The sequence below is a fragment of the Terrapene carolina genome, unplaced genomic scaffold (assembly GCF_002925995.2).
Source record: "Terrapene carolina triunguis isolate 2854851 unplaced genomic scaffold, T_m_triunguis-2.0 Scaffold227, whole genome shotgun sequence".
NCBI lineage: Eukaryota > Metazoa > Chordata > Testudines > Emydidae > Terrapene > Terrapene triunguis.
Genome location: NW_020664578.1, coordinates 4,962,429 through 4,989,336, shown reverse-complemented (window position 1 = coordinate 4,989,336; position 26,908 = coordinate 4,962,429). Strand labels below are relative to the sequence as shown.

The window sequence follows — 26,908 nt, the reverse complement described above, 5'->3', positions numbered from 1 at the left end:
GGGGGCAGCAGCAGCAGCATTCTGAGAGTTCCCATGATGCTCTGGGATGGGGGAGGCAACACTCTGAGAAGCCCCATGATTTGGGCCCTACCAAATTCATGGACATGGAAAGTGCCACAGACCTTGAAATCTGGTCTCCCCCCTGGTGAAATCTGATCTTTTGTGTGCTTTTACCCTGTACTGTTCAGATTTCACAGGGGAGACCAGCATTTCTCAAATGGGGGGGTCCTGACCCAAAGGGGAGTTGCAGGGAGGTCACAAGGTTATTTTTGGGGGTGGGTGGGTGGGTGGGTTGCTGTACTGCTACTCTTACTTCTGCGCTGCCTTCAGAGCTGGGTAGCCAGAGAGCGGCTCGGAAGGCACCGCCCTGCCAACAGCAGCGCAGAAGTAAGGGTCGCAATACCATCCCATACCATCCTTCCAGCTACCCAGCTCTGAAGGCAGAGCTGCCGCCAGCACCAGCACACAAGGGTAGCAGTACTGCAATCCCCCCTATCTTGTGACCCCCCCCCTTCCCCACACACACCCTCTTTTGGGGTCAGGACCCCAACAATTACAACACTGAAATTTCAGATTTAAATGTCATAAATTTCATGATTTCAGCTTTTAAAAATCCTATGACCGTGAAATTGACCAAAATGGATCATGAATTTGGTAGGGCTCTACCCATGATGCACTGGGGTGGGGGCAGCATACTGAGAGGTCCCTTGATGCACCAGGATTTGGGAGGCAGCACTCTGAGAAGCCCCGTGATGCACTGGGAGGGGGCAGCAGACTGAGAAGTCTCATGGCCATGGTGCACTGCAGGGCAGCCCCAGTAGTTATGTGATAGCGGCAGGTGCGTGGTAAGTGCCACCGCTCTGTGGCAGCCTGTTACCATGTCACAACAAAGCCACTGTGATGTCATGACATGCCCAGGCAAGGCATGTCCCATCTCCCCTCTATAGTCACCTGCTCCTCAATTTCCCTCCCTTTTACATACCCCTGCTTAGCCTCCCTCCCACACCCCCATGTAAGAAGCTCCTTGACACACATGACCCTCCCCCTCCCCCCAGGGGCCTGGTGCATCACTTGGAGCATCCCCGACCCCAGCCCTCCCAGGCTAGCTCCAACAGGAGGCCAGCTTTGGGACTTTCTCACTTAGCAGTGCAGCTCGCTTCTGAGTTCGCCAGTTTAATCTTTGCTCCTCATTCCCCTTTGCCTCCCCCACCCACGGCTGCTTCATCAACCAATGTCTCTGTTGAGCAGGGGAAATCCTGCGCAATAAATTCTACCGACCTGTCAGGGAAATGCAGAGGAAAGCCCTTGTATTTTGCCATGTCAAACTCATGACATCTGAGGCTTTTCTAATAGAGGGAGAAGCGTTTAAATAGGTTGATCAAGTCTTAGGCTTTGTCTACATGAGGGGAATTTCCTGCATAGTTAGAATGGGACGACGATTCTGCAACAGCTATTCTGATAAAATTTAGCTCTGTGCAGTGTTGTTGCAGCCATATTGGTCCCAGGATATTACCTCACCCACCTTGTCTCTCTAAAATTTAGCTAGTCCAGTATAACTCCCCCATGTTACTCCTGGGGGAATTCTGCGCCACTGCAAATGCGCAGAATTTACGTTCCCCGCAGATTTCTTTGTTTCCTCGCAGAAAAATGACTTTCTGACAGAGAAGCAAAGGGAAGCCACAAGAGCAGTCATGCGACTCTCCCCAGCAGTATGTTTTGGGAGCCCAAGGCAGCTGGCAGAGAGGTAAATCATTGTGGGGCAAGGGCGGGACTGGGGAAGACCTGGCTAGTGGCTCCTACCCTGCACCGGCAACTTCTAGTCCCGGCTGGGCTGGGGAGGATGGGACTTCCTCTTCCCCTGCACAGCATCCAGGGCCCCACCCCCAGATTTCTCCCCCAGCTGTAGGAAGCTCTGCAAACTCCCCACTCCCCATGCTTCCTGCATCCATCGCTCCTCAGCTGCACGGGGAGGGATCACTGTACAGGGAGCTGCTCCCGTATCCGCCCAGCCCCTGTGCATCCAGACCCCCTCATGCCCTGACCCTCCTGCCGAGCCTCACCCCTTCACACTCAGAACCCCCCCAACGAGCCCTGCCCCTGGACCACACCAACGAGCCACCCACACCCAGATCCCCACCCTCCTGAGCCCCAACCAGCTGCACCTGGATCCCCACCCCATTGAGCCCCAATTCCCAAGCATCTGGGCCCCCCACTGAGCTCCCCACACCCAGCCCCCCCACCGAGCTCTATCCCCCCCACACCCAGCCCTCCCGCTGAGCCCCAACCACCTTCATATGGACCCCCCTGCAGAGTCCCATTACAATTGTACCTAGAACCCCCCAACAAGCCCCTGTGCATCCAGATCCCCCCCTGCACCCATATCACCCACTGAGCCACCCACACCCAGAATACCCCACACAGAACCTCTCAACCTATACCTGGACCCCCCCCCCACCCCAATAAGTCCCTCCACACTTAGATCCTGCCTTGCTGAGCCTGCCTGCCCACACCTGGTGCACCTGGCACAGAGGGGCAGGGCCCTGGGGTGTTTCTGGGGCAGGCCCACTCCTTGTGCGGTGTCAGGGTTGGGTGCAGCCTCACCGCTGAGTCAGTGTCCCGGGGGTGTGTGTGGGGGGGGGAGCTGCACAGTGGCCTGTGCTCCCCAATGCTATGCAGGAGCCTCCACATTTATTTGACAAATAAAATTTGCAGATTTTTAAAATATTGTGCGCAGAATTTTTAATTTTTTTGGCGCAGAATGCCCTCAGGAGTACCATGTGGACACTCTAAGGTCTTATTTATTTTGGAATAGAGTATCCACGTGGGGAGCTATACTAGACTAGTTATTCCCTATAGCTATGCCAGTCAATTTCCCTGTGTAGACAAGCCCCAAATTCCAAAAGCTCCATTGCATACAGTTCTACCTCCCTGCCACTTAGAGGGAACAGTCCAGTGCTCGAGCAGCTCAATCTATTGAGTTTAACCAAGAGAAGGTTAAGGGGTAATTTGACCCCAGTTTATTTAAAGTACCTACAAGGGGAACAATTGATACGGGGCTCTTCAACGTGACAGAGAAAGGTATAATATGATCCCGTAGCTGTGAAGCTAGGCCCATTCAGACCGGAAATCAGGCACAAATTTTTAATGGTGAAGGAACCATTGGAACAACTTCCTTACGGTTGTAGCAGATTCTCCATCCCTGGCAATATTAAATCAAACTGGATGTTTTTCTAAAAAAATCTAGTTCAAACAGGAATGAATTCAGTGAAGTCCTATGGCCTGTGGGCACACTAGCTGATCACAGGAGTCCCTTCTGTCTTTGTAATCCATGTAACCTCTTCCATTAGAAACCAACGAGCCAGGAAAGGATCCTTTAGGACAGTGGTTTTCAAACTTTTTTTCTGGGGACCCCGTTGAAGAAAATTGTTGATGCCCGCGACCCAACAGAGCTGGGGATGAGGGGTTTGGGGTGTGGGAGGGGCTCAGGGCAGAGGGTTAGGGTGCGGGAGTGAGGGCTGCGGGGTGGGGCCAGGAATGAGAGGTTCAGGATGTGGGAGGGGGCTCTGGGCTCGGGCAGGGGTGCAGGAGGGGGTCAGGGCTCTGGGCTGGGACTGGGGATGAGGGGTTTGGGGTGCAGGAGTGGGCTCCAGGTTTGGGGAGGACTCAGGGGTGGGGCAGGGGATTGGGGCGTGGGCTTACCTCGGGCGGCTCCTGATCAGCAGCGCAGCTGGGGTGCTAAGGCAGGCTTCCTGCCTGTCCTGGCACCGTGGACCACACTGTGCCCCAGAAGCGACCAGTAGCAGGTCCAGCTCCTAGGCGGAGGTGCGCAAGCAGCTCCGTGCAGCTCTCGCTTGCAGGCACCGCCCCCCCAGTTCTCGCCCACAGGCAGCGCCCCCTCAGCTCTCACCCACAGGCCCCCCCCCCCCCCCAGCTGCTGCTAAGGGGTGATCTCCACTTGGGCGAGGCATGAGATCTCAGAGAATGAGCCTGCTGCAAAGGAACATTCCAAGTCTCTGGCCCATGTTAGGGATTTCCAAATAACCCGAGGGCACGTGGCTGAAAGCAAGATGCAGGAGAGAATACAGATGGCAATTGACATTTCCAGAGCACCTATCATGGCAAAGCACTTTACAGATTATACGGGTCACTAGTTCATCGACTGCTAAACTGCAGCCACCTCTGCTGTCAAACACGGCAGCTGTTTAACAGCATACAACATCATCCGGTGGAACTGCAGGGGGAGTTAATGCAGGAAGAATGTAACCACCCACGTAGGAACTTAGCCAGGACATTGGGGTTACTACCCTTACTCGTGCTAACAATGCCATTGGGATGTTCAATGGCCATAGGAGGTCAAGGCCTTCGTTTGAAGCCTGTGATGTCCCCCTACTCCATATTGGCTGCAGTAGTTACTCAGAGTCAAGAACACCACATAATGAGTCACCAAACCCAATTCCTGAAACATCTGGGTTTCCTGGAAGCTTACACCCCCAAGTACCAACCGCCCCTAACCCAGGGCCAGCGCTTCCACTAGGCGACCCTAGGCAGTCGCCTAGGGCGGCAGGATTTGGGGGGCGGCATTTTGCTGTCCTCAGCGGAAATTCGGAGGCGGGGAGTCCTTCCGCTCCGCGTCTTCGGGGCGCTTCGGCGGCGGGTCCTTCACTTGCTCCGGGACCCGCCGCCGAAGCTCTGCTCCAAAGCCCTGGTAGCATCTTTCTCACACAGTGATGATGGGCTGCCATACACCATAGGGCCATATCATTAGAGAGATTCAGCCATCAGACACTTAGCGTTTGACGATTGCACGCATTTATTCCATTCCCCAGCACGCGTTACACTTTCTTTCGACTCAGAAGAGAGTGGAACATAGGTTGTTTTTTGTGGGGGCGGGGGTCACATGTTACAATGGGGAGGAATACCGACATATTCAGATCGCTACACAGCAAAGCGGGGTCCTGCAGGAGCGGAAGCGTATGCCGTGGGAGGGAGCCGAACAACATTTACTGCTCTGTTTCTTTCAAAAAGAAAGGGCAGAGGATTGTTTACTAAGAAGCAGCTAACGGTAGCTTCTCGTCGCTTTTTGCATTCCTCCAGCGACGGAAGTTCTATACTATCAAACGGGAAAGGGAAAAAGATGAACTTGTGTTTTTCCACTATACAGCGCCCAACCTGGTGCAAACATGAGACTGCCAACATTGTCAAACGCAAACATTCAAAAATCAGCTCAGGCCCCTAAAAAAAATCACGAGATTGTTTTTAAAAGAAAAAACAATAACTGGCATTCGTCTCATTTGTCTTCTGGGTTTTGAATCTTCAGGGGTTGCGTCTTCAAGCTTTTCTGCACTAGAAACCTATCTTTTTTTTAAACAACAGCTGAGATTCTCCTGCAATCACGGGACTCCAGGAGCTGGAGCTTTAAGGAAAACACCAGATATGACAATGGCAACACTGGGACTTCCTGTGATCACGCTCCAAGAAACTCATTCAGGTTCCCTATCTGAATATTAATATAAACCTCTTCCTTAACAGGCCCCCACTCCATCTCGCTGGGAGACACTTGCTCCATGAGGCCAGTTTTACATCCACTCTTCAGCGTCATCGTGGGGTAATAAGGGAAACAGATAGCACAGAGCCAAAAAGTGGAGTGGGGCTGGGCATCAGAAACATGGACCTCCATGCATCTGAAGAAGTGGGTTTTTTACCCATGAAAGCTTATGCCCAAATAAATCTGTTAGTCTTTAAGGTGCTTTAATGTCCCCATAATGGGACATTCTTCTGCTCACACACACCGCCTGGAGCATATGGGTAGTGGCTGCCAGTCATTGTAATTTACAACCCACACCTCTCTCTCTACACATGCTTATCTTCCTAGGCAGTGAAATCCTTCCCAGCCAATCTAAGGGCAGATCTAGAACAGCAGGTGAGGTTATCTGGGGACTAGAGTGGGACTCGGAGACTCCCAATACACCATCCCACGTTCCCATCACTTTAAAGTAATATGCAGCACCTCTGTTGTGCTTTTCAAACATTATCTCATGACAACCCTGTGAGGTTCGGCACTATCATTAGCCCCATGTCACAGATGGGGAAACTGAGGCACAGTGTCGCACAGCGACTCGGTGACAGAAGTGCCTGGGGCCTAGCTTTATGCTCAGTAGACAATACCTCTTTAATGATACCAAATAAATACCCAGAGCTGATAAATACAAGCAAAGGGAGTTACTCTAACATCCTACCTGTTTGGCTGGGGTTTTTTTAAACTACATGGGCCCTTAGCTACATTCATACAGCTGCTGACTACAGCCAGTTTAGGGACTGGGAGATTTTTTTCCTCATACTTTTTTTTTTTTTAAAAACGTTATTATTTTTTTTTTACAAAAATAAAAAAAATTATTTTGCTGAAAATCCGGAGAAGGAAGCAGCTGGATTCTGGCCGATGTGCAGTACCCAGATGCGGACAGCTGTTTTGGCACTCAGCAGAGCCGCTAACCTGCTGAAAGGGGGACTTTGGTTTCTGGCTCAGAATCACCAGAATTTTACACAAACCAGGGGTCATGCACTGAAATGAACAGGCAGCAGGTTTAAAACAAACATAAGGAAGCACTTCTTCACACAACACACAGTTAACCTGTGGAACTCTCGGCCAGGGGATGTTGTGAAGGCCAAAAGTATAACTGGGAGTGGGTTCAAAAAAGAATGAGCTAAATTCTTGGCAGATAGGTCCATCCATGGCTATTAGCTAAGATGGTCTGGAACACAACCCCATGTTCGGGGTGTCCCTAAACCACTGACTGCCAGAAGCTGGGACTGGATGACAGGGGATGGATCACTCAATAAATTGCCCTGCTCTGTTCAATCCCTCTGAAGCATCTGGCCCTGGCCACTGTCGGAAGACAGGATACTAGGCTAGATGGTCTGACCCAGTAGGGCCATTCTTATGTTCTTTGCTTTTTTAGGTTTGCTTGCAAATTTAGCCAATGCAGTTTAACGTCCAGGGCACTGGCTTGGTCAGTATCCTCTGGACACAGAAGGCGGAGAAAGGTGACATGATTAACTCTTTCCGTCCCATTGCACACAAGCACTGGTTTGGCTGATCTGTGGGAAACGAGCAATGGTGCAAGATTGAAAGCCAGTTTCGAATCACTCTCTCCTGGTCTCTGGGCCAGATTCTGATCTCCATGACAGCCGTGTCAGACAGGAGTCATTCCCAGGAGGGAAAGGCAAAGCTTCCCCAAGCCAATGGCTCATTGGGCTGACACAGTTAAGGCACATCACTTTCACAGCCAACGGGACACAAGGGATTGATGTGGACCCTGGCTGCCCTAATGTGATGGAGCAGGTACCCATTTCGCAGTGGTGAGATCATCCTAGCACGGGATCAAGCAAGACTCATCCCACAACCTTCAAGCTGGTAGGACAGCATCTACACCACTCAGCTCCCGCACGTCTTCCTGTGAGTGCCATCCAGATTTACACAGGTCTGACTGAGCTCAGCCGCTAACTTTCCCTCCCTCCCTTTTCCTTTTCGATCTGAAATCCCCTCTAGCTGGAAGCCCTTCTCCATCTGTCCCTTTTCAGCGCAGTTGCTTAGAGTGGTGGATTTGAGCCAGTCGTGCCGAATCAAACCTTAGATCCCGCCCACGGCCACCAGTTTGTTGTGCAGCAGCCTCTGCATGGCGCCGATTGAAACCGCTGCAAGACGGTAGCTGAAGACGATTGCTTGAAGGCGGAGCTGGAAGCGCCAAGTCAACGCAGTGACTCTGCATTTACCCCAGTGAAAGCTCAGAGTGTGAGCGTCTGGATGATCACTCTCCCTTCCTTTGAAAACACAGGCCAGGCTGGTAATCAGGGTAACTGTGCACAAGAGACCGCAGAGAGAACAGACTGGATCATGACTCCGAACGGGTCAGACTTGGGAGTTTTCCCTTTAAACAACATGGATGCTAAAAGGCTTTAGCACCTAGCAGCTGCAGTTGGAAGAGATCCACCCATGCATCGTCTTTCCCCCAGCAGCACCTGGGAAGGATTGGTCCTTAAAGAAGCATTAGAAAGCCACATCATGGAAACCAGCAAACTCCTATCGCCCAGCAGCCTTGGAACAAGCAAACTCCCAGTCTGGACCAGTGCCCATCAGACAAGCTGGATGCTAAACTGGGATCAGCATGGCAGCAGGCCTACTGGCCCACTGAGCAGCAAAATAAATAGTCCATTTACCCTCCTTGCCTCTACTTTAACTATCCCTCTCCCCGGCTCTGCCAAGTTTAGTCGTGCCTTACATTTTGGGAAGGAGGCTCCTGGGTTATCGATGGCTAGCAAAACCCCCACCGTAACGGCTGTGTTTGCTGATGGGACGCCCAAATTGGAGCGTTAGGAGGACTCCCCTGGAATTTTGTTCCTAGAGCGTCGCATGTTCTGTTTGGGGTTTAAAGGGAGAATCTTCGGGAGGGAGGGTTACAAGAAGAAAAAGAAAGAGAGGTCGTTGGCAGTGTAATGAGATCTCCGCTTGGATGGCAGAGTCTAGAGCAAGAGGATCGTGATGACAAGGAATAAAACACCAGCGGCCACTGTCACGGAGAGCTGTGGGATGCAGGCAGTGTTGAGCGTGAGTTTATAGGCAGTAATCTCCTCTAGGTAGCCGTCCTCCGTGGCTGTGCATTTGAACAGCCCCTGGTCCATGGGGGCGTTCTCCCCAAAGCGCAGTGTGCAGGAGTGCCCGTCCATGGCACAGGGGTACTGCTTGCTGCCGTCTTTGACCCAGGTGTAGATGGCGTGGTGGGAGCGCAGAGGACACGGGAGGTAGATGTAGCTGGTCGGGTCCACACTCACCTTTTTCAGGGCTTCCTGCGCTACTTGTTCTTTGAACGGAGGGATCGGGGGTTAGAGCATAAAGGAAAAGGTGGTGGGGGAGAGGAGACAGAACAGGGGAAAGAATGAGAGATCCATAGTTTGGAGGCACAACATCCCAACCAAATGCAGCCCCAGCCTCTGCGCACACGGACACCCTGGGCCTCGACAGCGAAAAGCCCGCGATCTGCTCTATGTAGAACCCCATCCAAGGATCTCAAAGTGCTGTGTGTCTCCCAGCACTGCACCACAGAGGTGAATGTGATGGTGGCCATTTTTTTTTTTTGCAGAAGGGGAAGCCAATGCTCTGGCTGAAGGACTTGGCTCAGGATTCTTTGGCAAGAGAACCCAGGAGTCCCAGTTTCCCTCTTCTGGGCATGAGAGCAGTGCTCAGCACATTGGCTGCAGGCCGGGGGCTGAACTCTGCTGACAATCTGGCTCTGGGGGTCGCAGTGGCAGCTGCTGGGAACTTTGGAAAATTCAGCCCTTATTTAGGCGCCTGTGGGTATGTCTACACTGCAGTCCGGGGATGTGATTCCAGATCGTGTGGACATACCTGAGCCAGCTTCAATCTAGCTCTCTTGGCTCCAGGAGGACGTACGCACAAGCCCGCCCCCTGGGTAATTGCTCGCAGGACTAGCCCACACTGGAGCGCCGGCTATCGCAGCTTCACTGCTTTGATACCTGAGCTAGCTAAATCAAAGCTGGGTCGGGTCCGTCCACTCGAGCGGCCGTCACTCACACCCCAGGATTGCAGTCTAGACATGCCCTAAAGGGGACCTGAACTCTTTGGGAAAATCTAATCCCAGTTGGGAGTGATGAGCACGTGCAAATCTGGCCCGGAGTCATTCTGAAAATTCGACACTGCCCCCTGGCCCAGGGCTGGGAAGAGAACCCAGGAGACCTGGCTCCCGGGTCCCCCTGCTCCAACCATTCTACCACCCCGCACCGTATTACTGGGGTGTTTGAACCATTACCACAGACTCTCTCCTCCCGGCAGCTAGCACAACCCTGGATTTATGGCACGGTCTCGACCAAACCATTTTCCTGCCGTACCTTGGTCTCAGCTTTTGAAGCTGGAAATGCACCAATTCAAATGGAGGGGGGAGGCACTTTGCCAGCAACAGGGTCCTCACGCAGCTTAGCAGTGGGGAAAGAGTAACATTAGGCTCTCGCTAAGGCACTAGAGTTTTGGGGCCGTCTCCCTCCACTGCCCCAGCGCTGAGCCCTGCTGGTAGTGAGAGCGGGCATGCTAAATCCCTGGCACTTGAATGGCCTTGCCGGCTAAGCTCGGTGCAGAGCAGGAAAATCCCATTGCTGCAGCTGCAACGGGAGACTGGAGGCAGACGGGTCTAGCTCAGACAAGGCCTCGCAGTCCTGAGAGACGCCGCTTGTTTTTTCCATGCCCACGGGGGCAACAGCGAGATTCCCTCGGGCAGATGGGCCTTTTGTCATCGGCTTTTCAGGGAGGGTCTCCTCCACGGAGGCAGCAACTGTGTGCAACCCGGGTTCCGCCAAGGCCGAGGCACCTACCTGCTGCACCTTCACACACGTCCTCGGCCTCTGGGTCCAGGCTCTGCAGGAAGTTGCTGCAAGGAAAGGCAGAGAGAGGGGAAATCATTCAGGAGGGTGGCAAGGGACCCGTGACTGTCGCATCCTCATCCAGGGGATTGAGAAGGGACTGTCATTTTAACAAGGGCCAATGCCCCCCAGGAAGGCACAGCTTCCCCCCTCCCGCCCCCAAGCTGACTCACTCTGTGGCTCCGACATCTTGCAACACAGAAATCAGGACCTAGCGCTACATACAAGAGCTTAAGGTGAGTTGTGGGGATCTAGCCAGACTTCCTGCTAAGATACAGGATTCTCCTTCATTCTGGGTCCTATTGTGCAGCACTGCCGGGCCCTGTTCTAGTTCTCTTGCTGTAGCCCAGAGGTGGCTGCATTTCTTATTTACCCTTCATGATGGATGACTATGTAAATAGAAGTTATTATCCTTTCACAAAAAGGGTCTGCTTTCTCTAGCAAAATTCATTTGTTTGTTGAAACACTGAAATAGCTCAGGTTGGATATATTGCTGCAATGCAGTGCCTCATGGGAGATGTAGGTTGATTGTTTCATGTCCCCATTCTCCGCTATAGACTGAGCTCCCCAGCTAGTCTACCATGATGCACCACGGCGAAAAACTCCCATGATGCACTGCCTCTCCAAAAGGCAGGACCAAGGTGCATCATGGGAGTTGTAGCCCAGCTGTGGCGCACAGCCTAGGGAGGAGAATGGGAGCTTGAGGCGCATGAACTACAACTCCCATGAGGCACCATGGTAGCATTTCTGAATTTTTCATTATTTGAATTTTTGCCATAGGAAAAAAATCTCATTTCCTGACCAACTCTACAGCCAAGCCATTCCCCTGCCATAGCCTTTGTCTATGTTCGTAGTATGGGAGGTGCCCTAAAGTTGTGTTCCAAAAATGTGAACGGGAAGAAATTATACAGATGGGCAAACTGAGGCACGGGGAAGTGATTTGGCCAAGGTTATACAGCGAATCAGTGGCATAGCTAGGAATAGAACCCAGGTGTCCTAGCTCCCAGCCTCATGCTCTAACTAGTAAACATCTCTCCCTCCCACAGCTGGGAATAGAACCCAGGCATCCTGAGATCTCCCTGTGTGACAGATGCTCTAACCAATAGGCCATGCTGCCTTCATATTACTGTGTGTATGTTTACAGCTACCAGCTCCTTTCATTTCCTCCCTCTCTCCCCAACTTGACAAGACCATTGAATGGATGGCGGATTGGGAGCAAAGCATTCCGCCTTTAAGCCCGAGCACACCTGGCCGTGTCATTTGCCTCTCGGGAGATGGCCGAGCATTTTTTGCTGTCTGGATCCCATCCGCAGTACGGGTCCTTGGCGAGGACACACTTCCAGCAGGTCTCCCTGTACTGCCCGCAGTCTGCCAGTGGCAGGCGCGTCACCTCGAACTCAGTGGTTACATAGAGGTGCCCCTGCCAAGGAGGGGCTGGGTTAGTCAAAGGTTCAAACAAGCAAGAGAGGAGGCCGCATGCTCTGGAACTGACGGGTGCGATGCAAACTGGGGCCAATCCCTTTCCAAGCAGAAGCACTTGCAAAATTCCCATTGAAATCTCCACTGGCAGCAGGATTATGCCCGTAATGGACTTCACAAGCAAAAGCACTTGGTGGGGGTGGGGGTCTGTCTTAGAAACAGGTGTTATGTTCACGGCAGACACACTGAGACGTTAGACAAAACCAAATACTCTTGCTGGAAGGTTGCAGCATAACACGACCTTCCTGCTTAGAATCCAGAACCCTGACACATAAGAACCCCAAAGCAGTGAGAGACAAAGCAGGCTGCTCCCTAAAACAGCGAGGCACAACCCACTCCGCCTTACTCAAGGCTGCCTCTCTGCAGACTAACTGCTGCTAGACCCAGCCTGCCAGCAGGACCAAGAAAACCCCGTAGCATTTAGAGAGACAGCTTGCAATATGCCACAGCCCCCAGTGTTCAATACAGAGCATAGATAGAGAGGGGGAAGGGCGCTTACTGTGGAGGCATCCAGGGCCATCCCTGAGATGGGCGCGTCTCTCTGGAAAGGGCTCAGCTCGGCGATGATGACCGTCTGCCCTCCACTCTGCAGGACTTTGTGGATCTTCCCTTTATCTGCAGCGGCCAGAGACACAGGGAACTCAGAGGAAGGAGCCCGGCCCCCTCGAAGGCGATGGGAGCTTGGCCAGGGTTTCACCTGCAGACAGCCAGAGGCCTCTCTGCATGCCCAGGACAGGCAGGGTCCGAGCAGGGACAGGGCTAGTTGCCTTCCATGGGCCTGCCCCCACGCCCCAGCTCTGCCCTGGAGGGACCCACTGGAGGGGAGCGCCATCTCCGGGGCCCAGGCAAGCCCTTGGCCTCTGCTGGGGCTGCCCAGAAAGGGGTTAACATGCTGCCTGTGGTGCTCCCGGGTTTGTGATATGGACACCTGGGTTTCCCCACGCCCCAGCTCATATCACAAGGACCAGCAAGCAGCCGGCGCTAGAGTCAAACTGGCGACCTAGAGGCGAGCCAAGCCCTGAGCCAGCTGTGTCCTGGCCTACACTTCACCTCACAGGGCCAGCACAAGCGCTGTCGGGTAGAAGAGACTCTCCTGGGGGAGGAATCACCAAGGTCAATGTCTGCTCAGCAACGACCAGGCCCTCCAAGGAGGCACAGACCCCACCTGACCCGTGGCTGGCGTGGGGCGGATGCCGCACGTATCTCGCCCTGGGATCTTCAGCTGCCTGACTTCTTGGGGGAGTGGGGGCTAGTGCTTAGAGCAGGCAGCTGGGAGTCAAGACTCCTGGGTCCTGGCTCTGGGAGGGAAGTGGGATCTAGTGGTTAGAGCAGGAGGGCTGGGAATTCCTGGGTGCTGTTCTTGGCTCTACTGTGTGGCCTTGGCCACTTTGCATCCCCACACTGACAAAACCTAAGCACCCAGATGTGGCTCCACAAAGGCTGAGTCCCAGAGGGAACATCCCCAGCTCCCGCCACACCTACCCGTCCCAAGGTAGAGGACAGTGCGAGAATTGTTGCTGGCGTCCAGGACCCTGTCAGCCACCACCTTGGTGTAGGTGTCATTAGTCTGCAGCATGTACAGGGGGCGCTGCCCCTCGGGGTAGATGACGGTCTCGATCTCGGGGTAATCTTTGACGATGCTGAGGACGGCTTTGGAGGGGGCGCTGGGGGAATTGTAGGGGACACACTATGGAAAGAACGGAAAAGAAAGGGGGGGTAACAAAGAGGGAGGCCAAGTTCTGCACAGACAGACCCTCAGGCTCCTCCAGTGATGTCTACGAGGAGCCACCCAACGCAGAGCTCATTCTGGGCGTTATCCAGCAGAGGGTCAAAGAGAGTTAGGCACCTAACTCCTACTAGAATCAATGGGAGTGTGACACATGGCCAGAAAGGGTTAAGCAGCTCGCAGGCTAAATGACGCAGAGTCAACCTATAGAGACATGTTAGAAAAGTATGTAGATGGTGATTAGGGCCATTCTATGTTAGATAGGCTAGAACTTAGAAATGCAAACCTGCCTTGTTAGAAAACTAGAGGTAATTCCAATTGTATGTGTTGACTTATATCTTTTTAGATGTTAGCCCTGTAAACAGACAGTTTCTGTCTATTATTATAGCTATTGATTCAGAGATCAAAAGGGAATATTAACATTTATGAGTAATGGTCTCAAGTTGCAGTGGGGGACGTTTAGGTTGGATATTAGGAAACACTATTTCACTAGGAGGGTGGTGAAGCACTGGAATGGGTTCCCTAGGGAGGTGGCGGAATCTCCTTCCTTAGAGGTTTTTAAGGTCAGGCTTGACAAAGGCCTGGCTGGGATGATTTAGTGGGGGATTGGTCCTGCTTTGAGCAGGGGGTTGGACTAGATACCTCCTGAGCAGGGCCGGCTTTAGCAAGAGCGGGGCCCGATTCCTGGGGGCGGGGCTTGCTGCAAGCCCTGCCCCCAGGAATCGAGCCGCGCTCCGGCTGGGGTTGCCGGGCTTGGGCCGGACCCGAGCCGCGCCGCGGGAGCCTGCGTGCTCGGCGGGAACGGGCCGCGCCTCCCCGGAGCCCTTCTCGCGCCCCCACCACCCCAGCTTACCTTGTGCTGCCTGCTCGCCCCTGCTTCTTTTCAGACTTCCCGCGAATCTCTGATTCGCGGGAAGCAGGGGAGGGGGCGGAGCGTTCAGGGGAGGGGAGGAGGGGGAAGTGAGCTGGGGGCGGGGTGGAGAGCTGCAGCGCGGGGCCCTCTTGGCGCAGGGCCCAATTCAGCCGAATCGGCTGAATCGGCCTAAAGCCGGCCCTGCTCCTGAGGTCCCTTCCAACCCTGATATTCTATGATTCTATGATTTAGACCAGGGGTGGCCAACCTGAGCCTGAGAAGGAGCCAGAATTTACCAATGTACATTGCCAAAGAGCCACAGTAATATGTCAGCAGCCCCCCATCAGCTCCCTCCTCCCGCCTCCGCTCCCAGCGCCTCCTGCCCACCAGCAGCCCCACCGATCAGTGCTTCCCCCTCCCTCCCCACACCTCCTGATCACCTGGAGTGCAGGAGGCTGGCGGGAGGGGGAGGGGGAGGAGCGAGGGCACGGCAGGCTCAGGGGAGGGGGTGGGAAGGGGTGGAGTGGGGGCAGGGCCTGTGGCAGAGCAGGGGGTTGAGCAGTGAGCACATCCCTGCCCCCCCCCCCCGGCACATTGGAAAGTTGGCACCTGTAGCTCCAGCCCCAGAATCAGTGCCTATACAAGGAGCCGCATATTAACCTCTGAAGAGCCGCATGTGGCTCTGGAGCCACAGGTTGGCCAGCCCTGATTTAGATGAATTTTGGGTGAAATAATGTCATTGTCTCTATGTCTCTTTAAAGTTTGTGGTAAACTGTATATGAACTGCTTAACGGATAAATTATCTAATGTTAATCCAGGTAGTTGATTACTGGTGATGTTTAGGAACCAGCAGGTTACATCAAAAGGCTTTTGTTCACCCAGGACTGTATGGTCAAGAGGCTGCTAGAAAACTGTATAAAAGGCTCTTGGGATCCGATCCTTTCATCTCAGATCTGCTTGATGCTTTATGCAGGGGAAACTTGAGTCATAAGACAGAGATCTCCAGTCCCACCTGGACCACCCTGAATATGAACATTGGACTATAACCTCTGGACTAATTCTGAAAGAACCCTTTGCAACTACAAAACTCACCATCTCTACTGTGAACCTGATCTCAGACCTGTACTGATGTCTGGATGTGTACTGATCTTTTAACCATACTCTCTCTCTTTTTTAATACATTTTAGTTTAGTTAATAAGAATTGGCCGTAAGCGTGTATTTGGGTAAGATCTGAAATATTCATTAAGCTGAGAGGTAATGGGTCCGATCCTTTGGGATTGGTAGAACTTTCTTCTGTGGTGAATAAGATGTTCAGTAATCCTCATCATATTTGATTTGGGTGTCTGGGTGGGTTGCTTTAAGGGAACTGAGTTTTGGCATCTGGGTAACCAGTCAGGTATTGTAGAAGCTGATTTGAGGCTAGCTTGGTGGATCTAAGTACTGGAATGACCACCAGCTTTGGGGACTGTCTGCCCCATTCTTTGCTGTTTGCCCTAATTAAGTAACCGCAGTGTGGCTCCCCTGGGACCCCGTCACAGGGATTTAGGCACCAAAATACCTTTGAGGATCTGGACCTAAGTGCTCCTATGGGAGCTGAGCGAAATTTTTCGGACAACACTTTTTTCTAACAAAAAAAAAATCAAAATGCAGGATCGGCTCAATTGAAACATTTCGTGAATTCGCGTTGGCTTCGGCAAATTGTTCTGGGTTGAAAAAAAACCCTAACAATTTTTTCAAAAAATGTTTCGATTCAAACCGACTTTTTGGTTTGAAATTCCCTTTAATTTCGCTTTTAAAAAAGGAGGCCAAAGCCCCAAACTGACATGAAACTTTGTTCGCCCCAAAATGAAAATTTTTGACTTTTTGATGTGCCAATTTTTTTTTTTTTAATTTCAATTTTGGGTTGCCCCAAATGATTCTTCCCCCAATTTTCCGGACTTGCCAGTGAACCGAAAAATGTGTTATTCGCCCAGCTCTTGTGTCCATGAGATTGCAACGGTCTCTGTGCTAATCCGTCCGTCCTCCCTAAACGCTTCCCTGTTCATGTGCACCTGCCCCCTTCAGGCACCCACGTGGGACTCAGGGGGACCAGGTTCCAACTTGCCACTGATCTGCTGGGTGACCTTGGGCCAGTCCCATCCCCTTCCCAGTCCTCCCTCCAGAGCACTGCACTGCAGCTACTAACCCTCTCCCTGCCACAGGTTCAGCTTGCTCCCAAAGATGTGACAGGGCCCAGGCGTCTGGTGCTAGGGGGTCCCGTGGAGAAGGCGCTGGCAGAGTGGAGGAGAGACGGCAGCTGTGAGGTGCTGAGGGCAGCAGGAGGTGAGGGGAAGAGATGGCTGGTTTTCGATTGGAGGGATGGGGGGCTGTGGGCAGAGGGATGAGTGGGGTTGGACAGGAAGCTTGGTCCTGTGGAGATAATTTGTTGTTTACAAATTCCCGTGGAAAGGAGGAAGAGCTCTGGGTTGTGGCCGCATTTTATTTGCAAGCGTTTAAAAGGGGTGCTCAGTGCTTGGCCTGGACCCCTCCCGCCTAACTTCATGCAGCTCCCAGAAAGCAGAAGGGCAAAGCTGAGCTTTCGAAATGACCCCGCGGCCACTTGCAGTCCCCTGTGACTGAGATCGGGCCCTTTGCGGCTGCTGACTGCCCCGGGCAGCTCTCTGGTAATTCCCTGCAAGCCACAGAAGCTCAGAGTCCCCACCGCACCTCCGTTCGCTGTCAGAAACGGGGGTCCCTTCGTTACTCCTGGGGAGCTGTTTTGGGACACGAACCCCGCCCCGCGCGGGCCTCACCGTGCCAGGTCGGTGCGCTGGCAGGACGCTGGTGTAGCCCTTGAGCTTGGAGGTTTTGAAGGCATGGGTCACCTTGTCCATGGAGTAGGCACACACGGCGGTCGTGCCCCTGCAGGGGGAAAACACTCCCTTCAGGCTTTGGTGGCTGGCAAGGCAGAGCTGGTTACCGCTGGCGCTGGGCGCTTTGTGCTAGGACCTGAGCTCTGAGGCCCACCCAATGGAAATGACTGGCAGGCGCGGCAGACCCGAGCTGGAGTCGAATGGGGGAGCCAGCACCGAGTTATTTTCCCTGCTCGGGGAGGGGGGGGTAGAGAAGGAGACTGGCCAGGGAGCTCGGACGCCTTGTCATTGTCTTCCGCCTCTTTGCCCAATGGATGTCCTGCCTGTCTAAGCAGCTTAGGGTGACCAGACAGCAAGTGTGAAAAATTGGGACGGGGGTGGGGGGTAATAGGAGCCTATACAGTAACTCCTCACTTAAAGTCATCCCGGTTAACGCTGTTTTGTTGTTACGTTGCTGATCAATTAGGGAACATGCTCGTTTAAAGTTGTGCAATGCTCCCTTCTAACGTGGTTCGGCAGCCGCCTGCTTTGTCCACTGCTTGCAGGAAGAGCAGCCCGTTGCAGCTAGCTGGTGGGGGCTTGGAACCAGGGTGGACCGGCAGCCCCCCTATCAGCTCCCCGCTCCCCTAAGTTCCCTCTGCAGCAGCTGCCCAGCAGGCTAGCAATTGCAGCTGTCCCTCCCCCCACTGCCATGTGCTGCTCCTGCCCTCTGCCTTGGAGCTGCTCCCTGAGACTCCTGCTTGCTGTGCAGGAGGGAAGAGGGGGGCTAATGTCAGGGTGTCCACCTCCCCCCTGCTCCTGCACCCCGCTTACCCCATCTTCCATAGAGCGGGGGGGACACAGGACAGGGCTCAGGACAGAGGGAGCTTGCTGGCAGCAGCAGCTGCAGACTCAGCAAGCTGATCTAATTAACAAGGCAGCGTACTTAGAGTGGGGCCAGCGTACTTAAAGGGGCAATGCGCATCTCTCTCTCTCACACACAGTGTGTGTCTCTGTCTTTGTCTGCGATGCTCTCTCCCCTCCCTCCATTCCTGCTGCCTTGTAGACTGTGAGAGTTAACCCTTGAGGGCTCAGCCGAGTGCTAGTTCATCATTTAGCAGTAAGGCATTCCCTGGGAAATATCCCACCCTCTGACTTCACCACCTCAACCAAGCTTCACAATCATCATCGCTGTGTACCAGTATTAAATTGTTTGTTTAAAACTTATACTGTGTGTGTTATATATATATATATTAGTCTTTTGTCTGGTGAAAAAACATTCCCTGGAACCTAACCCCCCCATTTACATTAATTCTTATGGGGAAATTGGATTCGCTTAACACTGTTTCGCTTAAAGTCGCATTTTTCAGGAACAGAACTACAACGTTAAGTGAGGAGTTACTGTATAAGAAAAAGACCCAAAAATCAGGACTGTCCCTATAAAATCGGGACATCTGGTCACCCTAAAGCAGCTCCAGGCTGGCCTATTCTTCACAGGCATAGTTTGGGGATGGAGCTGGGGAAGGGGGGGTATTGCTCCCCCAAACTGCAAGTCTGGGGCGGGCACGGAATTTCCTCCCCTACGCTTGGCCCCATTGGCCTGACTGGAGCTGCCCCCACCCTCCATATATAGACATCAAACTATGCCTATGCTATTCCCCCGGTCACGGGGTGAGGTTCTGGCGAAGGGGCACTGTGATTCCCATCTGTCTCATGAGACATACTCCATGGGAGCGGGACAACAGGGTGGACGAGAGCCCCTCCCCCCATGGCCCTGCCTCCTCCCTGCACCCCTAGGCAACGTTCTGCCCCCATCACCAGCCGTGGGGCAAGGAGTCTGTGTGACTCCAGCCTGCAGCGTGGTCCCAGCCCGGCCCGGCTCCAGCCGTGGCCCCCGCTCACCAGGCACTGGCGAAGATCCCGTACAGCATCCCTTGGCCCCTCTTCCCCTCGCCCAGGACCACGGCGTCGCGCAGCTGGTTGAAGCGCTGGGGATGGGTGGGGCCGCCGCACACCAGCCTGGCCTGGAGGAACGTGGTCCAGAAATCGACCAGGAGGCTCTTCCCACCTTCATCCACCTGAGCAGGGCGGGGGAGGAAAAATCCCAGAGCTCTTCAGGCCTAAAGCACGGACGTTCCACCACAACCCCCGCCCCCCACTCCCCGCCACCAGATCCACACGTGGCCTGAACCACGTTGGCCAAAGCGCGCAGCCCCGGCCTGTTATAACAGCTAGAGTTGTTATAACTACACAGATGTGGCTCACACACATGGCTCACAAAACTGGTCCTTTTAGCTCCAGCTACACCAGCTCATGCTGCCAGGGTCTGCTGCTGACACTGTGACATCACCCTCGCAGCCATACCAGGCCTGAGAATGGAGATCTAGCCGAGACATTTGCCTTTCACTGCCAGCTCTCGGCCCGCGGGGTCTCCGTACCTTACACACGCGGCCCAGCCGGGCTTTGACCGGCTCTTCATCCAGCCCCGCTGTCTTGTTGACTTCGTTGTAGAAGAAGTAGATTTCATCCAGGTGGGACTCCTTTTCCGGCACCAAGGCAGCAGTGACGAACTCTGCCTCTGCGGGAGGAAAGGGGGATGGGGTGAGAAAAGAGATCAAAGTGTGTAAAGAAACCTGGCTGGAGCCGTGTGTGTGCCAGCACCACCACTAATTCCTTGGTCGATTGGCCAAGTCAAGATATGGGCATGGAGGGGGTCATGCGTGTCGCCAACCCCAGGCCCCTCAAAACAATGAGACTGGCTTTAAAATCATGAGGTTGACAAAAATAAATAAATGTGGGGTTCTGGTTATTCTGAGCCTTTAGGAATCACATTGTCCAGCTTTTCTCTGCAACCAGGAGAGCTAAACAATTCATATTTTAAAGCAAGCTGAGATTCTCTTGCAATGACAGGACTCAATGAGCTGGGGCTTTAAGAAGGACTTTAACTACTGTGAGGCTTGCAAGACGGTTGTGTGAGTTGGCTCTGCTGGATTGCATCTGTTTCATAGAATAATAGTGATCATCCCTCCCTCTCCCCAAAGGAGGTCAGTATCATTATCCCCATTTCACAGATGGGGAAACTGAGGCACAGGAAGGGACTTGCCCAAGGTCACCCAGCAGCAGAACCAGGAACAGAATCTAGGTCTCCTGTTCCCCACTCCAGTGCTCTATCCCCTAGGCCACGTTTTGGTTTGGGAATCAGAGCTTCTACTGGCAGAGAATCTGTATCATCTCTGCAGTGAGGGGCAGTGTGCCCATCCCTGACGTGCCAGCTTTTTCTGGATGCCATCTACCATGCTTGCAAATGTGTCTTTGAACCTTCTTCCTATTACCTTTCCAGCCTAGATTGCGAGAGCTGAAGGGTCTGAAATGCCAACCTGTGGAACTTCCTGCTGCAGGGGTTCAGCGAGGCAAAGGCTGTGGGGGCTGGACAGTTTTATGGCCAATATAACACAGAGCTCTTTCAGCTGAGACTGGGGTAATGGAGTTTGATGTTAAAGGGAACCAGATGATCACTCCAGCGGGATGGAGTGGCACACAACTCCCGGCCCGTGCAAGGTTTGACCCAGTGCGTTGCCTTGGGGTGAGATCCGCCTTCCTCTGCAGCATCAGGGACTGGCCGCTGCTGGAGGTGACGGATCTTTGGGGAAAGCGTCGGGCCCAGCCTGGCTGCTCTGACCCTCCCTGGGACTGCTCAATAGGAAAAGCCTCTTACTGACGAGCCATTTGTCTTCTGTCCTCAGCAGCTTCTTTGGGCCATAGCTTCTCTGGATGGTGCTTCTGTCCCGGGACAATGCCGAGTACAGGCTGCCCTCTGCAATATTAACCCAAGACAAAACAGGATGGGTGTTCTCCATGGGGCGGGGGAGGAGCCCCTGCCCCCTCCCCACCTTCTGGGGGAAGCCCCACCAGCCTCCTGTGGAGAATGCCAATATCCACTTTCAAGACAACAGAGAACCCTGCTCTACGGGCAGCAAAGAACAAAGCTTGTTCTTCATGGCCAGCCCCAGGTCACACTGGGAGACAGGGGTAGAGGAGGGCTTCCAATTGCCTGCTCTAACCACTAGCCCACATTCCCTCCCAGAGCTGGGAACAGACCCCAGGAGTCCAGGCTCCCTATCACCTCTCAGCAGAGTTCCAAAGCCCATCTGGGCTGAGGTGGGATCTCCTCCAAAGAAGGAAACTCCTTTATTGGCACCAGTCCTGCTCCCAACCTCCCCTGTCCGCTGGACCTTCCCATGGGGCTGGCTCGTCTGGGGCTATCACAGGCTGCGGTGGGGAAGCCCACTGCACGGGTCCAGTGCCACCTCCCTCTCCAACACCGCTGCTCTGGGACCTGGGATCCAAGCAGAGAACACACCCAAGGCGAGGCCCGGGGGGACCCTAGGTGGCTCTCCTCCCCCCACGTTCTATCTGGGGATGGAAAGAGGTGGATCTCCTTACCCACGGCGATGGCTGCAGCAGGCTGAGACGGTGAGGCCGGGGCGAGGCTCTCCCCGCTGATGGCAAGGGCTTGGCCCCGTTTGTCCTGCTGCAGCGTTCTGTCATTGGTCTGGGGAGGGAAGGGGGCGGGGGTTAAACCCAAGCCAACGGTTTTAATTGTTTCTATAGATCTTCTTACCCAAGAAGCTTCACAGACCTCAGCCCAGCTGGCTTCTTGCAGTCTGACATGCCTCTGATTCTAGTCTCCCCGAGAGGCAGTGCCCATCTTACACACAGGGGGACACAGGAGTCCACTGCGGAGCTGGGAATAGAACCCAGGAGTCCTGGCACCCAACTCCCCCCTGATTCAACCCCTACGCCCCACTCCACTCCCAGAGCTGGGAATGGAACCACTTCCTTAAGAGATGCCATAGGAGAATGAGCCCAGATTTGACAGGTCACAGGGCAATATGACAGACCCGGGGATGGAAATGTCCCAGTCCAGTTACGAGTGAGGGGACTGGTGCCCCCTATGCCCGTGGGCCATTCTCTATGCATTTCCCCCAGCCTCCCATGCTCACCAGGAACCAGCATTTGGGGGACCCCGCGTTGGTGCCGCAGACGATGATGGAGCTGCTGTTCAGCCTCTGAATCACCCGGATGAAGTTGTCACACTCGGCCTGTGGGAGAACCAGCCCCGACGCACAGCGGTTAGTGCTCATTGCACGGACCCGGCGTTAATGGCAGGAACAGACCCAGCCCGCAGCCTTTCACTGAGCAGGTAGATCTAAGACGGCCTCTGTGTGTGATTATATACCCACGATAGAGCCGCCATGGGTCACGGAGCCAGGGGCACAGCTGGGATAGAACCCATGAGTTCTGATTCCCCATCCTCTGCTCCCACCACTGGACCCCACTCCCCTCCCACAGCTGGGAACAGAACCCAGGAGTCCTGCCTCCCGGCCCCCCCTTTGCTCTACCCACTAGACCCCACCACCCCCATGCAACAGCTGCAATGCTGTCTGTGCTGTGGTAGCGGGACACTCCCAGGAAATGGAGAAACTGTGGCGGTGAAGGAAGCTCAGAGCAACTGCCCAGCTCCTTGGAGCTGAACCCTGGTGCGGTGAAGGGACCACCAGCCCTGCCCAGAGCACAGGCAAGGGGTCCCTCCATGCTCAGCACCGTGGGGGGGTCTCTAAGCCCCATTAGCCATCACTGGGGGGCTCAACATGCGGCTGGGGGAGTCGGTCGCTCACAGCTCAGGCCCGTCCCTCGCCAGGGTCCCCTCTCACCTGCACCGCCCCAGGCTTGCTCCTGCAGTTCTTCTCCACCTTCTCGTCGGCCTGCAGGGGAACCTGGGAGGCAGACGGGGAACAAAGCTGATCAGACCCTGATCTGCACCCCACCCCTGGCCACAGGTGGAAAGGCCCAGCGGGGTAGCCCTCAAGGGGATGGTGCTTCTGATCAGCCACAGGAGGGGTCCCGCAGGCCTCTGACCCTGGCCGTACCCCATCTTCCCACAGACCTCGTGGCCCAGCCCCGCCCCCAGCGACTATGCAAGGGGAGGGGGAATGTGGCATTAACCCCCTGTTTATCGGGGTCCCTTGTGCTCCCAGGGGGACCCGCTGCAAATGGAGATGGCCCCAGATCTCTCTTGCCCTGCGGCCTCGCGAGAGGAAAGCCCTGCTGTGGGATGGCAGGTGGCCGTCCCGTGGGTACCTGGCCAGCCGGCAGGTGGCCCCTGAGCCCGGCAAGTGAGATCAAAGGGGCTCTCCTTTCGAAGCCCAGCCCGGTCTCGGCTGGGAGCTGCCTTCCCCAGGCTGAGCTGATGGCCCAAGGAGAGGAAACTCGCCCGTAGGATCTGATGGAGCCTGTCCTTGCTGGGAGTCTCTTCTTTGTGCCTGAGCCGGTCTTCTCTGGAAGCCGCCGGATCTCTTCGCTGGCTTGTCAGCTCTGGGTTCTCCCGGCTGAGCATACACCATCATTGCAGGCTGGGGGTGGGGTGGGCTTGGCAGGGGCCAGGATAAACCCAATGAGGAGCTAGAGACCCCTACACACCCCCACCTCTTACCTGGGTCTGGTTGACCTCCGACTCCTTATATGTCAAGATGCGCAGTGCTCCCCTGCCCCCAACGTACAGCTGCTCAGATCCGGCATCATGGAAGAGGACTGTGGCCTTCTCCCCATTCTCGAAGCTCAGCACAGGAGAGTCTGGGGGCGGGAGTGGGGGGCAGGACGGGAAAGGAGGGGATGAAGTTTGCTGAAGGCTGAAATCCAGACTCTACCCCCTGCCTGTCCTTCCCACCGCCAAACCAGCTGGTTTCTTTCCTCTCTGAGGCAAATATGTTGCGATCAGCCCCCCCCCCCCCCCCCTTTTCCGAAGGGGAAACTGAGGGACCCCGCAGGGCCATAGTTGGGGACCGACAGTGGGCCAGCTGCCGTGCTGGGAAGAGAACCCGGCTCGCAGCACAGTTCGCTAGACCGCACAGCTTCTCTTGTGGTCGCCAGCCTCTCCCTGAGGCAACTCTTCGGGGCCCATTCTGATGCTCGGTCTCTCTTTCCGGACACTCGGTGCCAAAACTGGATGGGGGCTTCTTTGTAGTGTGGACACTAGAGACTGGACTGAGACCTGCCAAACTCATCCCTTGCCTAATGAAGGCTTAAAGAGACACCCTCGGTTCCTGCGACAGGAGCAGAGGGAAAAGCTAGCTCCGGCCGGCCTAATCCACATCTTACGAACGCAGGGGGCACTGGCGGACAAGCACACAGCTCTAGTGCGGCGTGCCCACAGTAGCTGATCCAGGCGCCTACACGCCCTGCTCTGTAACTGGGATGGTTCCAGGTGCTGTACAAGCCAATGCAGAAAGCTGGTCCCTGCCCTCCCCTTGGCACAGCTTATCATGCAGCAGGGAGCCCCATTATGTTTTCACTAGAGTAGTGATCATGGAATGGGCATGCAGTAGTGACAGGCATTTAGGAGTTTCTGATTCTGGTACTAAGGATCGGGGAGAGGGGGGCATCATGACGCACCCACACCAGGGATAGGGAGTGGCTGTTGGCTGGGCATCAGGCTCCGGAGGGTTAAATCATCTCTGGCTCTGGCAAGGAGCGCACCCCCACCTGCAGCAAAAATTCTCCTCTCCCATCAGTGGGTGGGGGCTGCAGGCATTGAGAGAGAGAGAGCAGACCTGGGGGCCCAATCCTGCCCCCTGCTGAGCTCAGGGGAGCGGGCCCTGCCTCTGATTCCGACAGACAGCCTCCCACCTCCTCTGATATGGGAGGATTTGGAGGAAACTGGGGGGAAATTGATTCTTAGGTCCCATCACTGGCAACTCCTCTAAAATGCCTTCCTACTAAGGGATTGCCTCTCAGGCTAGCCCAAGGGGTCCAGTAATGGACCCCCTTTTACCTCCATTGCCTCCCATGCCCTACCACTTACATGTCACTACCAAAGCAATGGATCTTCCTTCCCTCCCAGCGCCTCTTTCAGGGCAAACGTTTTCAGCCCCACCCTGCACCAAGCACCCCTTGGGTTTTTTGCTGCCAAGCAAAGACAGGCTTTGATTTCCCACCGGAGCAATGGGCAGAGCTGGACCAGGCCAGGGTTTGTGCAATGTGGCTTTTTCGTTCTCTGTGCGTCGAGCGGCAAAGGGAAAAAAAGACCCCACTCTGCTCCGGGAAACCGCAGAGCCATCAGAAAACCGCAGCTGCTGCATTATACCCAGATGTTGTTTTTCTCCCCCTGGCAAGCCACCAGCACTTCACAACGGCTTTTTCATTAGGGAGGTTCAGACTGGATTGTGCTGAGGAATTGGTCTCCTGGTAGAGGCTATTTTGGAGAGTAAGGCACGGATCATGCTGCAGCTGGAGGCACTTATCTGCATTGCAGAGGGTGCAGGGACTAGTCTATAACATCCCTAGTCCATCTTTCAGTAACAGAGGCACCAGCCGGCTCTTTAAACAGCTAGGAGTTAACCCTCAGCCTGTCAGTTTTGAATCAGATGGGAAGTGACTCCAAATGAAATCACTGATCAGGCTGCAGTTGTAACACCTGTCAGACCAACAGCCCAGATTGCAACTGGCAGCCAAAAAATAAATAAAAGTTTCCTTCTTGTCATCTCTTTAATCAAATCAATGTGTGGACCGGCCTTTAAGTAGAATATTCCCCCAACAAAACTCCCCTCCCCACCTCAAAAGCTGCTTTCTAAATCCCCCAACAAAACTCCCCTCCCCACCTCAAAAGCTGCTTTCTAAACCCATCATGCCGTCCGCCTTTTGCCCCCGATTAAACAATCCCACCTTTCATTTCCCATGGTCAAATCCACAGGAGGCCAATAGGAAATTATCCCCCGCGTCATACAAGCCAAGTCAAGCAAACAGTGAAAACAATATGAAATGAAACATACCGAGTGGATCAGGCATATGGCACCAGCAGAAGCATCAGAGCTTATCTCACCTTTAAGGGTAAACTTCAGTCTTGGTATCTTTTGGGCTGAACAGAACGCTGACAGGAGGAATAAATAGAAAGATCTCATATTTGTGCCCATGCAAGCGTCTCCGGAGAGAATTTTCTTTCTGATGTTAACTCTGCAAGAGCTGGCGCAGTGCTGTCTGTCTGCTTCTGCTCCTTGGGCTCTCTCTGGCAGGCTGTTCTGCAGTTTCGCATTTTATACCTGCTGTCCTGAGCCAGGAGATGTAACGTCAGCATAACTTCCTTCAAAGGGGGGGGGGGAATAACCCCCTCCGGGCTCCACAAAATGGAGCTCCACAAAACAGCTTCAGCAAGAAATTGCTCTTGTGGGGGAAGATGGGAAAATCACAGGGTGCCGGAGTGAGCTGCAGCGTGGTTTTAAAGGCCACCCATTCGGGGGTTGCTCATCAGGAAGAGGGCACGCCCTGCCCCTGGGATTTCCTAGCCCAAGCATCAGCCCTGCACTGGAGACACAGACGCCAGGCTCTGCATTTTGTCCTGGTTTCAGCGTGAAACCTCGTTTAGTGCAGAAAGGCTACCTGCCCTTGAGCCCAATCAGTGCCCCCCTTCTCCCACCGCTTAGCACGATCACTTGAGGCCGGAAGGTCGGTCCCCGGCATATATCTTCCGCGAGGACTCCAGGAGGGCTGCCCAGTAAATGATGCTCTCTGGAACAGGGGAGCTCTGAAGCTGGCAGGAG

General features: G+C 54.2%; 1 protein-coding gene across 1 annotated transcript; it reads right to left on the bottom strand.

The window, feature by feature from the left end:
* Positions 1-6,882: 6,882 nt before the first annotated feature.
* LOC112115606 (semaphorin-7A-like) lies at positions 6,883-26,348 on the bottom strand. Its single transcript, XM_026656331.1, has 14 exons — positions 26,194-26,348; positions 23,809-23,948; positions 23,030-23,092; positions 22,319-22,417; positions 21,759-21,867; positions 21,031-21,129; positions 19,754-19,893; positions 19,218-19,393; positions 17,277-17,385; positions 13,387-13,591; positions 12,404-12,519; positions 11,673-11,845; positions 10,378-10,433; positions 6,883-8,855 (listed from the first exon to the last, which is right to left on the bottom strand). The coding sequence occupies exons 1-14, from the start codon at positions 26,282-26,284 to the stop codon at positions 8,518-8,520; spliced, it is 1,914 nt and encodes a 637-aa protein (XP_026512116.1). The 5' UTR covers positions 26,285-26,348; the 3' UTR covers positions 6,883-8,517.
* Positions 26,349-26,908: the final 560 nt, after the last annotated feature.

Coding starts and splice junctions, on each gene's coding strand:
- LOC112115606 (XM_026656331.1), bottom strand. CDS start 26,284: ATGGGCACAAATATGAGATCTTTCTATTTATTCCTCCTGTCAGCGTTC. Junction 23,949..26,193: donor ACTGAAGTTTACCCTTAAAG/GTGAGATAAGCT, acceptor TCCCGCCCCCAG/ACTCTCCTGTGCTGAGCTTC. Junction 17,386..19,217: donor GGGATCTTCGCCAGTGCCTG/GTGAGCGGGGGC, acceptor TTCCCCCTGCAG/GGGCACGACCGCCGTGTGTG.